Source organism: Engraulis encrasicolus, chromosome 5, assembly GCF_034702125.1.
Source record: "Engraulis encrasicolus isolate BLACKSEA-1 chromosome 5, IST_EnEncr_1.0, whole genome shotgun sequence".
Lineage (NCBI taxonomy): Eukaryota > Metazoa > Chordata > Actinopteri > Clupeiformes > Engraulidae > Engraulis > Engraulis encrasicolus.
The window spans coordinates 56,224,965-56,244,992 of NC_085861.1; the positions used below are offsets into that span (position 1 = coordinate 56,224,965).

General features: G+C 43.4%; 1 protein-coding gene across 1 annotated transcript; it reads right to left on the reverse strand.

Annotated features, from left to right (window-relative positions):
• Positions 1–56: 56 nt before the first annotated feature.
• cep76 (centrosomal protein 76) lies at positions 57–19,654 on the reverse strand. Its single transcript, XM_063199755.1, has 12 exons — positions 19,516–19,654; positions 19,224–19,382; positions 17,311–17,359; positions 14,699–14,926; positions 13,497–13,682; positions 13,013–13,110; positions 11,591–11,719; positions 10,857–11,045; positions 8,715–8,881; positions 7,998–8,334; positions 4,833–5,050; positions 57–1,646 (listed from the first exon to the last, which is right to left on the reverse strand). The coding sequence occupies exons 1-12, from the start codon at positions 19,633–19,635 to the stop codon at positions 1,508–1,510; spliced, it is 2,019 nt and encodes a 672-aa protein (XP_063055825.1). The 5' UTR covers positions 19,636–19,654; the 3' UTR covers positions 57–1,507.
• Between the last annotated feature and the right edge of the window lie 374 nt (positions 19,655–20,028).

The window sequence follows — 20,028 nt, forward strand, 5'->3', positions numbered from 1 at the left end:
GTGCGTGCGCGCGCGCGCGCGCGCAGCATTGTAGCACTGTAATGATTGAATGACCATACCTTTCCAAAGAAGATTTATTATTAACCTTGAAAATGTTGCCTTAGCACTTAAAATGTAGTATAAAAAAGACCCAGTATCCCCCAAAACAGTATGGTACCCACTTCATGCATTACCGAAAGCATACTGGCGGATTAAACAAAAAAAATATACAAAATGTTCTCTACTGCAACTATTTCAGTAAAACGTTACAGTGGTGTGCACACAAACAATAATGATCAAAAAGTTTAAAGGTAGCCTACATTGTGAATAACATGTATTTGCTGATTTAGTTAGTTTGCCTCCTAACAAGGACATGACCAGTCTAATTTTAATGGTAGGCATAGGTAGGTGTATTCTTGCAGAAGGAGAGAAGTGCGAGTTAAATAAAGACGTTTTTAATGTGACAACTTATTTCATTTACAGAAATAAGTATTTCATCCCCTGTCAACCATTAATAATTCTGGTACCACAGACTTGTCACCCGAATAAAAGACAACTGTTAATAGTCACTCGCATAAAAGTCACACTGAATCAGCAGAATCAGTCCATAGTATGAGTCAGTCAATCAGACTCCAAACTTGCCAACATGGGAAAGACCAAAAAGCCGCCAAAGGATGTCAGGGACAAGGTGTGAGAGAAAGAGCTACAAAAACAAGCAAGAGACTGGATATTAAGCAAACTGTTGGTGCATTTCTTGCAAAAAATTAAGAAATCCAAAATGACCATCAAAAGGCCTACCTGGGGGTTCCAGTCAAGATTTGACCTGGTGTGGATTCAATAATCATGGAAAAAGAGAGAAAACACCCTAGGACTTTACGTATGGACGACAGCTAGGACCTCAATCACTAAGAAAACTATGAATGCCAGAGGATTAAAATCCTGCAGTGCATGCATGGTACCCCTGCTTCAGAGGGAAACTGTGCAGGCTCACCTGAGGTTTGCCAATGGACATCAGACTGGTTTAGGATATCATTGGCAGGTGCCAGATGAAACCAAAATGAAGCTGTTTGCCATTAACAATACTCAATGTGTTTTGAGGAAAAGTAATGCTGCCGTGGTAACATTATGGTTTGAGGTTGTTTGTCTGGGCAAGGCACAGGACAACTTCACATCATCAACAAATGGATGGAGGGAGACATGTAATATACAGTCCTGAGGGCCAACCTCCTTCCCTCCACTAGACTAAATGTAGGTCAAATACTTATTTAATTTAATGAAATACAAATTAATTAAAATATATTCTTCAAAGTTATTTTCGAGATTTCCTTTTTGACATTCTGTCTCTCTATGCTAGAATACACCTACCATTCAAATTCTATCTTTATTGGTGGGCAAACCAACAAAATCAGCCAGGGATCAAACACTTATCCCTTATTCTGACTGTACATAGTAGACAAACTAATGTGGTCTTTCAAATAAACGCACCAATATTACATCATTATAAATACATACATTTTGAGCACACCGATCACAGAATACAATAGTACTGGCATGCAAGCATGACCCACGTAGCACAAGCCGACTCGGGGTAGGCAAACACTCGAACTCGCACGGCAAGCCTCACATGATCGCCACAGCAACCAATGATCTCCTCACAGAAACGGGACCTGTGTAAAAATGGTGACATTCATATCAGTGACCACGTAATAACAACATCTCATCATGGTAAAACAACTACTTTGATAGGCTTAAGATAAAGTAATGGGCAGAAGACATTGGCCTCGGTTACATGGGACATTTAATTCCAAATTCACTTCAGGATTGTACAGGTAGCTGTTAATACCTGCTGGGCATTACTGCCTGTCGCACCTCCTCTGGTGCCCATGGGTCAGCGAGAGAAAATAAGATTTGTGACACAAACATATTTATTGTATCAATTACTAGACAAACATAGGGAATACACATTCATAATGCATGCACAGGAGGTGCCTTCCTCAACCACCTTCGCAGGTAGCTGTAGCCTTACGCCAGAAGCAGATATCGTCAGGTGGTGTCCAGCCTTCTCTGCGGTGTTTCGGACCTGAACCACAACACCGCCAACTCCAGCCGGTGGGCCGACAGTGAGTGGCCAGTCTCACTGGCCATCTGCTCCTGGCGTACAGCTCGCACCAACAATACATACGTTCCATACATTTGATAAGCATAAAAATAAATAACAGGAAAAGACAAAAAAGCAGTTGAGCTGTTTGGTGTTCGTTGGCTGCTGGCTTTAACCCCTTCCTAGCAGCTGTGCTCGGGTGAGTTGGTTGCTGGGGCGGCAACAGTGCTGAGTAGGGCTGTTACAATATTGTATCGAACCGACAAATCGTGATACAGAGTCACAATACTGTATCGTGATACAAGGAGGCAGTATCGTGATACGCCCCTTTAACATTTTGACACCCATCAGCCCAGAAATCAACCACATGATATGAAATGACAGTACTTCCAAGCATCATCATTACATAGAAACTTTGAAAAAATATTAGTAGCCTCTTGTAACCTATTCTACCTATAAAAACTATCATAGTTTTTATTCATAAAGTTTATAATGTTGGCAAATGTGAAATCGTAGGGTGTATCGAACCGTAGGTCATGAATTGTGATACAAACCGAATCGTGAGTTGAGTGTATCGTTACAGCCCTAGTGCTGAGTGAAAGGTGCCGAATGCGATAAATGCTTACTGACGAGTTGTTTGTGAGGCAGTTGAGCTGTTTGGTGTTCGTTGGCTGCTGGCTTTAACCCCTTCCAAGCAGCTGTGCTCGGGTGCGTTGGTTGCTGGGGCAACAGTGTTGAGTGAAGTGCCGAATGCGCAAGGCGGTTGGGAGATAGGCTTGCTGTTCCCTGCAGCTGCTTGTCTGGGGTTTAGGTGTTCTTCCCCCAGTTTCTGTCCTTCCTCTGCAGCCAGAGCCAAAAGCTCCCTTTCTCTGCCTCCTCTGCCAGTTCCTTTGTTGCCTTCTTAAGCCTCCTTCCGGTGACTCCCACGTCCTTTAGGAGGCGTATAGTCGACAACCCCATAAAGCCTCTGCATCCAACCTCCACTGGGTAGATGGTAGTCTTCCAACCCGCCTCTCGGCACTCAGCAGCCAGCTCAGAGTACTTGGCATTTTTCCGCTCGAAGGCAGCCTGGATCCCTTCCTCCATTTTCTTAGTGAGCTCAATGAGGGCCACCCCTCTTGCCTTTGTGGACCACGCCACTATGTCTGGGCGGAGAGATGTAGTGGTAATCTCTGTGGGAAACGGAAGCTTCCTGTCCAAGTCGACCTTCATGCTCCAATCCTGGCCGGGACTGAAGGGCCTTGATGTTTCTCTTTGCCTGATGCTTCTGATCCCTCCTTCCGCGACAAAGGTGGTGGGGTCCTCTGTCGGCGATGGTATTCTGCTATCCTGTCTGCACTCCTCCAGTACTTCGGCTAGCTTTCTCAGGACTTGGTCGTGGCGCCATCTGTAGCGGCCTTGTGATGGCGTGATTTTGCAGCCTGACAAGATATGCTTGCATTGGGAGCATTGCTGAGTGCGCAACATTCCTCATTTCCAAACCACTGTTGGAGGTTCCAAGGACAGGGGAGTGTGTCATAGGTTGAGCGTATAAGGAAGCTGAGTCTTGCCTGTGGGATCTTCCACACGTCTGACCAACTGATGTTCCTGTATGAGATTCCCTCCCAGGTTGTCCAGCTTCCCTGCCGTCCCTGAGACACAGCCTTGATCTTGTAGCGGTCTTCCTCCAACCTCGTCACCTCCGCCACCACCATCCTCTTCCTTTCCTTGTGGTGGGCCTTGGACCAGAATCTTGGTGCATCTCCCCATCCTAGGCCTACTCTACATACCTGCACTCTGCCCATGATTTCCTTGTGCTGCAGCCGGCTTACAGCTTGGTCGACCTCAGTCTGGGCGTTCCACTTTCGGCCAGTCAGGACCCTGGCGTTAGCCTTCCTGACTGACTCGTCTGTGGACTCTCGAAGCTCAAGGACCAACCTGGCCTTCTCTTGCATGTAGCCCAACTGTAGTGACTTCAGTGGTAGTTGCAGCATATTTCTTCCGAAGAGCCCAGCTTCAGATAGGCAACGTGGCAACCCCAACCACTTTCGTATGAATGAGTTGGCTTTCCCATCCATCTTAGTCACGGTTGATGAGGGGATCTCGCTCATTTTCAGGGGCCACATTACCCTCTCAAGTCAAGTCAAGTAGGTTTTATTGTCAATTTCTTTACATGCACTGGTCATACAAAGAATTTGAAATTACATGGTCATACAAAGAATTTGAAATTACCCTCTGGTAGAGTGTAAACTGGTAGCACCAAACCTTGTACTTTCCAGGGAGTTGGCTTTGGTCGATCCTTGCCAGGCCTCAATTGAATTCCAAATAAAACTTAATTCCGCTTTGAAAACATTATGTAAAGCCTTCACAATTTGGAATTAAATGAAAATGCAATGTAAACCCGACATAGCTATTTAATTCTGAATTAATTGTTCGATTTTCATGATGCTGTTTGGGGGCCATGGGGCCACAAGAAGGTCCAAGGGCACATTAAAGTTAATTGTATATCCTGAAAGTGCATATTCTAGGCATTACGGTGATACCTTGCACATGGCAATTTGTACCCCCAGAATTTCACAGAAATTGAAAAAGTGACATTTAAATTGTATTATTAACCTTACTTTTCTGTTGTAAGCTCAACAGATGTTGCATTAAGCTTGGTCTATGCTCATTTTGGAAAAGAAAACGTGTGCTTATTGAAAAGTTGTTCAAAATGGTACTTTTCAACAGGGGTGTACCCCTTATTGCTGAGCACTGTATGGACAAGTAAACACACCTGAGGCAGGTAGCGAAAGCCCGCTTTGCACTGTGGTGCAGAAATTGGATGGGGAAGCCCTTGAATGTGTGGCCATCGGGGACAGCCCTCCTGACCGCATCCTGGAACTCTTCGTTGCCACTGGCGATACCGGTGCATCGCTCCAGCTCATAGGCCACGAGTGCCGACGACAGCAGATATGACAGGTTGTCGTCCCACATTGTGGCAAAACCCAACTCCTGCGACAGTAGAAATAGCAATAGCAATAGTATTATTATAGCACATTATCATACATAACTGGGATCCAATGTGCCAAAGAGAAAAGAAAGAGAAGAGAGAGCAAAAAATATAATGTAGACAGGTTGTCATCCCACATTGTGGCAAAACCCAACTCCTGCGACAGTAGAAATAGCAATAGCAATAGTATTATTATAGCACATTATCATACATAACTGGGATCCAATGTGCCAAAGAGAAAAGAAAGAGAAGAGAGAGCAAAAAATATAATGTAGAAAGTATCACAGATAGTAGATAACGATCACCAAAGGCAGAGGAAAATAAAGCTGTTTTTAGTTTCTTTTAAAAACATGATACTGTTGGGGCAGTTGTAATTTCGACAGGAGGCTGGTTCCAGCATTTGGCAGCATAATGACTAAATGCCATTTCACAGCCTGTAGGTCTTTAGCTGCCTGCCTACGCATACTGCACATAAAAGACAATACAAGGCTAAATTATACTAAACAAGATAGGGGTGCACGATCTGACGATATAAAAGCGTGAAGAACAAGAGAGTAGAGGATCGTAGACTGCCGAAGTGGAGAAATCGTTTAGATCGTGTGGACAATGAGCCCAATAACTTTGTAACAATTCACCTCTTGGCTTAGCGCTAGGGGAAAAAGCCAAAATGCTATTTTTTCCACAGGCGGCTTATACACTGTAAATACCATAAACACTGCACAACAACGTCTGCAGATAAGGAGGATAACTGTCAAGCGCCACACTCAACAAACTCTTCATGGTCAGTAACATCAAGCAGAGCACAAAAAATAGGAAGGCACGAGAAGTTTGCAGATGGCGTGCGCTATGTTCAGGGTTGTTAGTACACGCAGCATGGCAGCTAAAGAAACAACAGCCACAGAAAAAAACAACAGCCCGAACACTGGCAATCTCCTGAATTTTTGACAATGCTGTGAGAATGCGCAGGCAAGATGGGAACTCGCGCATTGAGCGTGGAATACTTTGATTAGATTTCACAGGCATGTGAGCAAGGGTAGAGTGAAGGCTGTGTTTCTGTTAAACCCTGAGTGCATGTGCGTCTTTTCAAAGTGAGTGGTCTGTTCAGGGCAACTGCTTGACAGAGAGCGCACTTTTCGGTTCAGTAAATGTCTCCCTGACATTCATTTTTGGAACTTGGAATGTCTGTGACGTGACGTCCACGAACAGAATATCCATGTGAAAACGCAAAACGCCTAGCCTGAGAAGCCAGACTAAATGTGAGATTTATGTGAATATTTAGTCTGGGCCCGATCAATGAGAAAGATCGGGAGTTTTAGGGAGTTTTCTCAAACTGTGTCTGTGCCTATTGGCCAACGCTTTGCGTTGCATTCAAAGATTCAAAACAAATCAAATCAAGTTTGCTGCTTTGTGATTGGTCAGCCGGTTTCAGGGCCTTTGCCATTGTCCGAGGCTAGACCCACTCGCAGGCAAAAATAATTTTGGCTGCTGGCGGGTGGGGCTAGTTTACTAGGCTACCAAACACCCGCAAACTGCTGTTCTGTTAGAACTCAGAAAAGTGTTCACCTGTTGCGTAGGCTACTGTCTACTTCCCACAGCGGCATTTAGAAGTCCACCACGAGATGAAATTGCACAGAAGTGCGTACAAACAGACGGGTCATTCCACGCAAATGGAACAAAGCTCTATGCACTTGCCTCTCAAAATAATATATATATATATATATATATTTGTTGGCTGCTCCTTAGACATCCAAGAGAAATAATCATTTAGTGCAGGGATTCTTAACCTTTTTGACGTCAAGGCCCATTTTTTCCAGTGCACAGTGTCACGGGGCCCATATAATATTACCCATTATTATACATATATTATATTATATTATATTATATTATATTATATTATTAAATAATGATAATATAATATAGACTTATAATATTGATATAAATTATAAATAAATAGGTTATTACTGAAGTATTTTTTTCCACAAGAATTAGTCCTAGGCCTACATTAATTATTGCTAATGTTAATCTCATTTAATCTCACTCATCAAATCCACTCACAGTTTAGCAAGTCAGAGTCATTCACACATTTGAAATGCCTCTCTGGCAGCTCAAAGTTTGCGTGACAGCTCTTGTGCTTTGTAATGAATCTGCTGATCGTAAATTCAAGACGCAGCGCGGGAACAACAGAAATTCCAGAGCCGGACGGAAAACTCTCCAGTTTCAAGCAAAATTCGCAAAAGGACTGTCATGTTGGGGACACTTGGACAAGTATAAGGGATAAAGATTCAGTAAATAGAATTATTTTGAGTAGCCTAACCGTTGAACACCGTTATTTCTAACTACTAAAACGTGAGGATATTAGGACACAGGAGACGTCGCCAAATCAGCTGGGAACCGTAACCGGTTGGTAATTTCTCTTTTTTCAAATAGCCCACTGCAAAGGGTGTTACCATCACAGGCTGTGTTACTGTCTTGTTCTTAATGAATCCCCCCACAACAACAAAAACGCGGGGTGTGGCCCAAGTGGCCCAATGGTATGAAACTGAAAGTTGACTGCGGCCCTTGAGGTTGTGGCTTTGGGCCGCGGCCCTGTGGTTAAGAATCCCTGGCGTAGTGAAGTGGTGTCCTGAAAGACAGTTTGTTTAGGGGGAATGTGTACCTTTCCACAACGTATTCAAGCTGAAAATGAGAATGAAAAAGATTTTCAAGATGAGAGGTTACTTCCTACTAATCTCAGGAGGAAAACACAAGAGCTTATGTTGAGGGCAAATACAGTATGTCTTCTGAAGGCCTAAACACATCAAACCAATAAAATGTTGATCAACTTCAAACATGTCAATGTTGCGTCCAGGGTGGATACTGCGAATTCAAGGCGAAACTTCTTCAGCGACTTCAGCTACTCGGTGGATTAGGCCGTTCCTGGTGTACGCGCACAGTTACTATCCCGCTCACCTTCCTGTGTTCAGTCAGCAGGTGTCGGAGCTCCATCTCCATCTGATTGCTGGCCTGGATTGGATCCAGCGACGAGGCGCACAGCATTATGGGTACCGGGGGTACGGTGAAGACAGTGGATCCAGGCCCACACACCGAGCCCAGTGCCTCAGGACTCATCGCCTTCCAACGGGACTTGTCCCGAAAATCGAAAGCACAGAACTGCACCAGATCTGTCGGCTGGCAGTTAGCCAGGAAAGCCTTGTGGTTGAAGGCACAGCCCACGGTCTGGTAGGGATGAGCAGCCTTAGGCAGCGGAGTGACGGGGTCGTCCGGGTCCATCGGTCTGTGGAGGTACCTGAGGGGAGATTGTTATTGGTTAAACAGAAGCAGGGGAGGGAACTGTCTGGTATGGCAACACCACACAGGCTGAAAGGAAGTCTCCCTAAATTTCCATGTTACCAAAAAATAAAAATAAAAAAATCAATGTTTAAAATTTTCATTTATATTCTTTAATCCAAAGGTGATCACGATTCCCAACCCTCTTCACACGCACTTTGTCATGCCCATTTCAGCTCGGTCTGTCACCAGTCGAGTTGGCGATTAATTGCAATTAATTTTTTTCAACCGATGAACCTTTTAATCGACAACAGAATGTTTATCGATATCGAAAAATTGTTGACATCCCTATTTTTAAACCATTTATGAATTAGAATTACTGTCCGTTCTTTCACTGACCTTTCAGCTGTCAAGCTTTCCCAGAAGGTGATGGTTCCATCCGTGCCACAAGTCAAGACCCATACATGTGGAGTGTTTTTGGCCTTGGTGCCCACGCACACATAAGCATCCATGCCAAACCCAAGGAGCAGGCTGCACAACAGAGTTGCATGATCCTCACAGTCTCCCTGAGTGCACACATAGATAGATATGCCATCACCTGTAAGCTTGAAAACGGTTGAATGTAAAATATGGCATTTAAAAATGGCATTTGGGATATAGGGAAAATGTGCAAAAATACAGTCCCAGGAAAAAGTTTGTACACCCTTTGAAATGTCTTACATTTCAGTCAAAATTGGTCATAAAACATGGTCTGATCTTCCCGGAAATCACAAGAAGGAACAACCAGAGTCTGCTCTAACTAATTCAATACAAACATTTACAAGTTTTCATATTTTCATTGGCCATAAGATGTAAACATTCACAGGACAGCAAGGCATAAGTAAGTACACCCTTGCATTCAATAGGTTTTAACCCTAAGTTAGTTGCAATAACCTCAACCAGATGTTTCCTGTAGTTGCAGATCAGATTAACAAAACAATCTGGATGTATCTGGTCTCCCTTTTCTTTAGAAAATTGCCTCTTGTCAGCAAGGTTTGTGGGATGTCTGGAGTGCATAGCTTTCTTGAATTCCTGCCATATAATCTCAATTGTTTTTTTGTCAGGGCTTTGACTGGGCTATTCCAGAATGTGTATTTCATTGTTATGAAGCCATTCTTAGGTCGATTTGCTTCTAAAGTATGGGTTGTTGTCACATTTCAGCACCCATCCTCTTGTGTGCTTCAACTGTGTGACAGACTACCTCACTTTTTTCTGTAAAATATCTCGATAAACTTCTGAGTTCATTGTTCCACTGATAATAGCAAACTGAAAAGGGCCTGAGGCAGCAAGGTAGCCGCATATAATGATGCTCCCGCCACCATACTCAAAGTTGGAGATGATGTTTTGGTGAAGGTGTGGTTCTCCAGTTCTCCTCCAAACATGACATTGTGTGTTCCCCTGAATAATTCAACTTTGGTTTCAACGTTGGTCTACAGAATATTTTGCAGTAATTCTATGAAGCATATAAATATTTTTTCGCAAACCTCAAAGGTGCAGCAATATTTTTTGGACAGAAACCCCATTAATTTTAGATTGGCAGAATGAATCCCATTTTTAGCTATTCTTGGTTACATCTCCTCTTCTGAGTATGGTGGCGGGAGCATCATTATATGCGGCTACCTTGCTGCCTCAGGCCCTTGACAGTTTGCTATTATCAATGGAACAATGAACTGAAGTTTATTGTGATATTTTACAGAAAAAACGTGAGGAAGTCTGTCACACAGTTGAAGCACACAAGAGTATGGGTGCTGAAATGTGAAAATAACCCATATTAGAAGCAAATCGACTTTAAAATGGCTTCATAATAATGAAATACACATTCTGGAATAGCCCTGTCAAAGCCCTGACAAAAAAACAATTGAGATTATATGGCACAAAGTCAAGGAAGCTATGCACTCCAGACATCCCACAAACCTTGCTGATGAGAGGCAGTTCTCTAAAGAAGAGGCAAGATACAAACAGATTGTTTTGTTAATCTGATCTGCAACTACAGGACAAGTCTAGTTGATGATATTGCAACTAACTGAGGGTTAAAACCTACTTAATGCAAGGGTGTACTTACTTATGCCCTGCTCTCCTGTGAATGTTATGGCCTTATGACCAATAAAAATATGATAACATGAAAATGTTTGGGTGGAATTAATTAAAGCAGACTCTGATTGTTTGTTCTTGAGATTTCCGGGAAGATCAGACCATGTTTTATGATCAATTTTGACAGAAATGTAAGAAATTTCAAAGGGTGTACAAACTTTTTCCTGGGACTGTATATATACAGTATATATACAAAAATACTCTTAGGCTGTGCTCACATTGTTTTTTTTCCTCACAGATACAGATACAGAAGCAGCTTGATGTTTAATCAATTGGTAAGGATACATTAAGAGAGCTTAATAATAAAATAAGAATAACTAGATACACTAGTACAAAAAAATATAGGAAAGTAAAAATAAGTAATTAACAATCAAATGACAAGACTGACTTGTGAAGAGAGAAGAGACAGACCTTGTTCCTGCACAGGAAAGCCATTGCGCTACTCCACTGCTCATGGTATCCGCCACTGCCCACCCCGCGTACTCTTTCCTGGGCCAGCAGGCTTACAAAGCGTGCAGCCTGACGCGGGGTTTCCAAAAGGCGACCCCCTCGCAGGACGCAGACGTATGAGCAGACAGGCCGATTCACGCCATTTTCATCCTATTTAAACATAATACACATAATTAAAACTCCTTCAAATGATATCAACACAAACTACCTATGTCAATGCATGGTACAAAAAAAGCCATGCAATCAGTTAAATTCAGGGGTGGGAAACTTCTTTCATTCGAGGGGCCACTTCGAATTTTATGAAGTCCTCCAAGGGCTGTACTATGAACACAAACCAGGATTTCCCCCTGCACTTTAGCCCTAGTAAACAACGGACCCCACCTTCACTAGGCCCCCATACATATGGCCCTTGTACTATGACAGTATGACTACTACTAGTAGTTCTGTCAGGTTCATTTAAGTCAAGGGGGGGGGGGGGTGTTACTATGTTTTAGCCGGTTATAAACAGCTCCTAAGTCTCAAATGTGCATCTGATTTTCCCTCAAAGCTGATTTGTCAGTTGTCTGGCCACAAGAATAATGTCCTCCCACAAGACTCAGCCCAGATGTAACATGGAGGGAAATGTCAACGTCTGGAGCTTTATGGAAGGCATGCAAATGCAAATGGAATGCAAGGCCAGGCAAACGGACACCTACCTGTGCAAAGATTTTCACAAGCCTGTTCTGATGCGACTGACGAATGTCTAGAAATTCCCTCCACCACTGCTTTGCGTACACAAGAAATAACCGCTCCTTTTCCATGGTCTTCTGTTTCTCCAGTGATTGCTACAAAGAGAGAGAAGAAAAGACATTGACAAAAATGATGTCTTGCCAAAATCTGCCAAAAATGCCAAAAAATGCCTATTCTTTGTTCATTAAATGATTAATCTTCCTTCGGTGCAACAAATTGATTTTTGTGCATAAAACTTAATTTGGGAGAGTTGAAGCTTTCATATAAGCTACTTCTGAAGTCAATTGATCAATTGAAAGTCAGGTTATTGGCTGTTGCTCCAACAACATGGACAGGCGACAAATCTTATGGGATGGACTGTGTAATGTATCTCAATGGTTTTCAAAGTGGGGGCCAGGGACCCCTGGGTGGAGGTGCCAGGAGGGCCACGGCAGGTTGGCAGAGAACAAAATAAATATGACAATAAATAATTAGCTAAACCATATTACCATTAGCGAAGAACCATGATTTCTAATAAACTCTTTGAAATGGCCTCATTTACACATTAGTCAACATTGCTATACTTTATCAGCCTTCGCAACGGAATTCTCTTTTCTGATTGGCAGATGGGGTGACCATAACGTAATTCCGTGGAACCAGTCAGGCGTCAAACGTGCAACTAAGTTAGATGCACATAGAATCTTCGTTTGGAATGCCGATACTATTTAAGGCAGGGCTATTCAAATGGCGGCCCTGGGGCCAGATGCGGCCTTTGGACAGCAAGGTTCTGGCCCCCCACAAGCCCCTTGAAATACAGATTTGTTTTTCGAAATTTAGAGATAAAAGTATGGGTTCTGTATAGAGCTGAAACGGGACACAGGACGTTAAAATGCAGGAAATTACATATAAGAAATGCAAAACTTTCTGGAGGAGGACCCTCGGACTCCCCACTTCAATGAAGTCTCCCCTTTACTAGAAGGAATTTGAAAAACTGGCCCTCGTTGACATTTATTTGAATACCTCTGATCTAAGGGATATGGCTGTGGAAACCATGGCATGCACATCATCTACGGAAAATTAAATAATCACGCCGGCATTCCAAACAAAAATTCTAGACGCGTCTAACGCTTCATGCCCATGTCCATCTTGCTCACAAGATTCAGGTGCAGTTGGCACGGTTCCTACAACTTTACAGAAAGTAATAGATAAAAAAGTAACCCACTCTAACGGCAGATAAGCGGGATAAGGCCTTCGAGGTTGACCCGTTCCACTAAGTTAATGGCTTGGCGGAGGCAACTCCGTCTCTGTGCTGCGCACATCGCTGGAGTTCGGAGCCACCGCCTCGCCATTAACTTTGTGGAACTGGTCACCTCGTCGGCCCTTACACATATTATTTACTTTTTCCTTACTTGAGTCGTAACAACCTCTGTGGAGAGGTGCTCGGACAGGTGAGGGTATATTTCCAGTTTCAGATTCAGCACTCCAACAGTTGCTTTGCACTCTCTCCCTGAAGACCAGACAACACATACAGTACGAGAAGAAAAGGAGTCATTTGCACAATAATTCCAGAACTGAAAATGATGTTTCCTTCACCCTACCTTATTCATTCCACTTGAAGGAGGTGGACTGACACACTATTGTTCATGCGAGATGCTAGTACTTAACTTGGTGAACAAATACATTTGAAATCATTGTAATTTTAAGTATAACATGTTCTATCCAAAGTGTGTCAAATCACACCAGTTGTTCAAAGTGGGGTCAAAATAAAGAAATAAAGAAAATTGCCATTTACAATAGAACGTCAAAAACGAAAACCATGCAGTGATTATTTCTTGTACAAGTTACATTCAGGTCTCTGTGGCACTACTTATTGGATTATATAAAGATTCTTACCAACTCCCAGAAGTTCGGTTGTGATGCTGGTCTTGCCATCTGGCGCACAAAGAACACTTCGCCAGTCAAGGAAGTGCGAAGACATAAGCGTGGTGTCACCTGACGTAGTTGTTTTGATCAGAACCATGTGAATGGGATCACAGATAGAGAGCAATGTCGAACAGTCCGCCATTTTGTTTTCATTTCCTGGGAAAATAAATAATCAATACCTGTAGTAGTTTCTTATCAAATTAACACATTCACAAGAATAGAATAAGATAATTTTCCAACTCAAAGTTTAACAGTTGATATTATATTCTGAATCTGCCTTAGTCTGCTTTTCGCATCCAATCTTAAAGCACTCTCGGCTCAACGGCCAAATCCAATTCAATAGGCCTAAAATAATAGCAGCTGAAGTGTTACTGCTAGACTGAGAGTTACAGATCAGATGAATGGATTGATATGACCACCACATTCAACTGTTCAACTTCAAAAGGAATTTGAAAACAAGCCCATTAGGTGCACCCATAAGGCATTGCAGGATTAGCCTGGTCCTGACCATCCCATAATACTACCATTTCATTTCGTATTTATGGTCTGGCATTTGTTTGCTCTGAAGCGATTGTTGGAAGCAGAAAGTTTGCACTCAGCTATGGTTTGAAATTATTGGACACCTCTCACCCAATCGCTGGCAGTTACTCAACAACAACATAGTGCAGACCAATGGCTCTGGCGCAGATGTGTACGTCATTGTCACGAGCGTCCTCCCCCTTTCGCCCCCACGTGGGGGGCGTATTCGCTTATTTGCTGTTTTCTGGGGGGGCGTTGCGATCAAAATTCTACTGCTCCAGGCACTCCACAGAGAAGCACGGCCAGACTACAGTAGTGGAGCCAATCCTTTGGCGGAAGTACGTAGGATGGCTCGCGAGGCTATTGCAGTATGGGGGGCAGTGTGGGTATTGCAACTATGTTGCTCAATGAAACTGTGCCGCCTATTGTCAAATTTGATCTTTTCATGAATATTTATAAAATAATAAACTAATAAGAAAGATCTACCTTTTCATGTATGAAAAGTGCCAAAATGAATCAAAATGAATATTTACAATTTGATGGCGATGGTAAGTATTCACGAAAAAGGTGGGATTTGTGAATGGGAAGCATGAATTCAAGAAAGAAACTGCTAAAAGTAATACCCAGCGCACCTTTAAACTCAGACATTTTACCTGTTAGACTTTGATGCACTTCCAAGAGGAAACCCTCTTGTAGCTCTGGCTCACATTCACAGGGAACAGGTTTGGATCGAAAGCGCTGGTTACGAAAGTTGATGTAGAGTGTTAACGTTGAGTGTGCGTCCGGAGAGATTCTGTCCGGCACCTGCAGGTGCTCAAGAAAAGCCTTTCCTCCGAGGATCTGAAGGTAAATGTATCTTCTCTTGGGATTAATAATGGCGTCTGTCAGGAGAAAGAAATAGTTTACATTACATTACATTACATTTAGCAGACGCTTTAGACCAAAGCGACTTACAAGGAGGACAATGAAGCAAGTACAGAGTGTGTGGTCAATACAGAGTACTGCAGTATCTAAGTAATTAGAACAGATAGAGAGCACATAAAAATAGTGGAGGGCCTATTAAGTGTAGTGCGAAAAGATAGGCACGCCTATTTAACCAGCTGCATCTCATTCTGCCGTCTTTTGGTGGAATTTCAGCGCACCGGAATTTGGAACGCCCCCTAATTAACTATACAGCATTTGTTCTCCGCTCACCTGTCTCCAGTCAGAAATGTTCTTTCTCCCTCGCACCCACCACCTCCCCTTTGGCCTCCCTTCCGCCGCTATTCGATCAATTCATCAGGTGTCTTGCCCTCACTTCCTTCCAATTCACCTCGCTCCATTGCTCTCCAACCATCATCTGCCAGGGGGTGCTCGTTCAGAGTTCGCACGTATCTGCGGGCGCAGTTACTGCCCCAGCTCTCAGTGGCGCCCCGTACTCCCGAGATCGGGAATGTTTGCTGCATAGAGATTTCTCGGCCGTGGCAGTACTTCAGCACCTCCGCCAGCGATCCTGCCCAATACGCCACGTTAGGGATGCACGATGTATCGGCCAGATGTATCGGTATCGGCCGATATTTGACATTTCTCAACACATCGGACACCGGTCCGATGGGTAAAACTGGGCCGATGTGAACACAGATGTTTTTTTTTTAATATGTTGCGGTTCTAAAAGATTGGACTTGACGGTGAATTTCATTGTTTGTCTTCTAGTTTGTCTCTATTTTTTATCTAATTTTATCACAGGGAGTTAAAAAGTCTTTTTGGAAATAAGAGAACATTCAAACATTCAGTTTGTTTGCATCATTGTCAGTCTGTATTAAATGTTATCTCTTTAAAAAAAAAAAAAAACATCGGTATCGGTTAATATCGGTTATCGGCCAAAACCGCAATATCAATATCGGATATCGGATATCGGTATCGGCCGAAAATTTTCACATCGTGCATCCCTACGCCACGTAATCTATCTCAGCTTCTTGAGTGCACTCTCTAAATACTGTTTAAATACTGCCTACAGGGCGAATAGATCTACAGAGGATGGCATTTCATTGGCCATTCACACTGCCCTCTCACACCTGGAGAAACCAAACAGCTATGTGCGGATGCTGTTCATGGACTACAGCTCCGCTTTTAACACCATCCCCCCTATCAAGCTGGCCACTAAGCTGTACAATCTCGGCTTCAGTCCCCATGTCTGCAGATGGATACTGGACTTCCTCAGTAACAGACCTCAGTCTGTACGCATGGGCAAACATCATTCAAGACGCATCAGACTAAATACAGGCGCGCCGCAGGGATGTGTGTTGAGCCCTTTTTTGTACCCCCTCTTCACTCATGACTGTGATCCTAAGCACAGCACAAACACCATCATTAAATTTGCTGACGACACAACCGTGATTGGCCTGATCTATGACAACAACGAGACGGCCAACAGAGAGGAGGTGGAGCAGCTGGCCCAGCTACCACGAGATCTGCTCACTAATTTCTACAGGTGTACGATTGAATCAGTGATTACATACAGCATTACATCTTGGTACACCAGCTGCACACACGACAACAAGAAGATGTTACAGCGCATTATTAAAACAGCAGAGAGAATCATTGGTTGCCAACTACCCACACTTGAGGAGATCCACCATACACGCTGCACAAACAGAGCATTAAACATCCTTAAAGTTCACACACACCCTGGTCACAGGCTCTTCACCATGCTACCATCTGGCAGGCGCTTTAGGACTCTGCGTGTCCGCACTACGAGAATGAAGGACAGTTTCTATCCTACTGCCATTAGACTTTTGAACTCAATGCGTCTCCAGCCCCACTCAATACTTCAGGACTTGCTATACTGTGAGATGCATATGGACTTTTAAATATTATTTATTATACTGTTAATATATCTTTTATTTTGTGGGCATTTGTGGGTTTCTTCCAAACAGAATTTCACTGTCAAAGTGCAAGATAGGGCTTGTGCACAAGCCCTAAGCAATGCAGGTGCAGGTGTGAGGTAGGATAAGGTGAATCAATGAACAAAATTCAAGAGACACCGCACACGGCTTACTTTTCTTAACTTTATTTCTCTGAGCGAATTCGAAAAGTAAGCAGTGTGCAGTGTCTCTTGAATTTTGTTCACAGAATTTCACTGTGTTTATATAGTGACAATAAAAGCACTCTACTCTATTGGGGATTTAAAGTCATTTTAAGAATATATATATCATTTTTTTACATTGAGCTAGAGAGACAGATGAAGAAGGAAAGAAAGGTGAGTTTTGGACAATATGTTACTTACTCCTCTCAGCTTCCATTACTCCAATGTGTTCAGGTTTCCCCTCGTCTCTCTAAGAACATCAAAAGGAGGAGAAAAAGAGCCTGGTTTGAGTGCAAAGACTTTCCATTGCAAGTGGTCACACACATTAGCCTCATACGAATTTGTTGCTGTCAACCATCATAGACGAAGCACGTGAGCGAGAACTTGTTATCATGATGTGGGTGGTAAGCTTATTAAATACAGTGCATTTAAAGTCGGCCACAAATATGAACGAGAGTCGTCGATGAGCTCGCACCAGTTTGATCTACAAACACATCACGTGTGAGGTGTGGGGGGGCAGGTGGAGAGGAGGAGGTGAAGTGGGGATCTGCGCAAACTTGTGTAGGGGTGTGAGACAAGACTCATGTACACACGTGAGTGAGTTGTTGACCAACCAGTTCATGGGAGAGTGACCTCGGCAGTGGTCTGCAGACGAGCGTTGACTGGGATAGGCAACTGCAGGGGTTGCAAGATCCGACTGCAGTCACATTCATCCCGCGATAGTTTGACACCATGTGACATGTCACCTCGCGATGCAACATGACCGAAAGTTTGACAGGAAATCTAACCATCATGCAACTTTTTAAGCCAGAATGCATTGCTGTCTAAATGTGCATGTAGCCGTTGCGGTATCTCGAATTACCTTACTGCTAGTATGGACATTTTTTCACTATATTGCATCGTAGGGTCATGGGGTGCGTAGCCACCACAGTCCAATTAGAACAGAGTAGCCTACATCTCTATCTATGCTACAGGCAGCACTGAAGTTTCAATAATAGATCTGTCGCAGGCATGGGCGGCGCTAAGGGGGAAAGGTGTTACATATTCTAAGGGCCTAAGGCACTGACCGATGACATCATTTGTCATTTTTGGGGGCCAAAATTCACATTTTACATGGGCCCAACATTTCTAATGGCGCCCCTGGTCGCAGGGGTTGAGTCTAGCAGCTACAGGTGATGTTACCTTGACCCATTTCTTGGTTGCAGTGACCTGTAGTTGTCTCGGAGAATAGTTCACAAACCTTTTTTTTTACCGAGACCCCGACCAGAAAACATTCATGCAACCCCCGTTGCCCCTTCTGTCATACTGTAAACACATTTTACATTAATAAATAGTTACACTTAGCTGATGTTTTTTTTACCAACTCACAGTTATTTTAGTACAGGGTATTGGTTCCAGTCCCTGGATCAGTGTGGAGTTAGGTGCCTTGCTCAAGGGCACTTCAGCCATGGAATGAGGAAGCCACCAGACCACATTAATAGCTACTTCGTAATTCACAAGGAATGGTCTGACCCAATTGTCTTCAAAGTGGGAGCAGGGAACCCCTGGGGGGGCTGCGAGGAGGTGCTAGGCACCGCGGCAGGTTGGCAGGAAATGTAAGAACAAAAAAAGGAATAAACTGAATGATATAAAACGAAACTAAGCTTAACAATAATTATATTCCTAATATTATCTTGTATCCTGGTGGAGCACTGCCTCACAGGCCCTACCCTATGGTTGTGAAAGGTGGTGCACAGAAAAAATAGTGTGGTGTGTGACCCATGTCAGGGGGGGTCTTGGCTGGGATGTAATGGTATATAGGGGGGGCCTTGTCATGGTAAAGTTTGGGAAACTCTGGTCTGACCCACCCGTCAGGCTAGGAGATGCGGTAAAGGAGTGAGATTTGGACCTGCAACTGATCTAAACCCATCTTCTGAACCTTCTGGGCCACGGCTGCCCAGTGCCCACCACACACATTTAGTTTCCCCCCCTAAAATTAATAATTTTACAGAAGCCTGCCTGGGCTACTTTTCACGTGAATGCTGTTACTGACCAGTTTATGGAATGTGTGATACAACTGACACAAGCAGTTCTAGCCCGCTAGTCAAGATCGCAAATCAATCAGAATGATTTACCATATCAACGTTCAACGTGAGGTCCTTCATAATATCGTCGACGAGTCCCCTCTGTTGCAAAGCGTGCATGTAGTCCTCCCCAGAAAACCACCGTCCAGGATCAATGCCATCTTGTGATGATTCTGCTAACACACCACGTATCTTGTCGTTGATGTTCACCTATAAGAAATGCAGTGTCGTTATCTAGCAGCAACTTGTTGAGTTTACTCGGGTGTTGATCTCCAACAACTAACGCGAGCTTATCAATGTCTCTGTTTCTCATGATGTAGGGGCATGGTCGTTGTCTTCTCACCTTTACTAAATGATCGCGGATTATCCGTTTAATGTCAGATGATTTATCGGTAGGCAGAGACATTGTTGTGGTGTAAGCAACTGATGTTGCCCCGTCTCTATGGCGAGAAGAGTTTAGCATCAAACTTATCAGACCAGCGGATAATTCTCAGACTGACCGCCATTTTTTTCTGTCAAAATAAAAGTTTGTGATGATTTTATATGCTTGGGCCTGCATCATGTCTAATCAAATGTGAATTGTGTAATGTACATTGTAGTTAAGTGAGAGAATAAATATATGGAAAAAATAATTCTGCAATGTCAAACAATTATAAACAAAAAAACTACTCACTGACCAGAAACTGTTTTATTGTGTGAACTTGGTGTTTTTCACAAATTAAACTGCACCACTTCAAAGATCCCATTTACAGGAAGTTCAGATGCAGGGCCCAAACTGAAATACAGCGTTACAGTTTTTTGGGGGCATAAACCGAAGTGGGCAATGCCTTTCCCCTGTGACGTTAATGGGACAGGC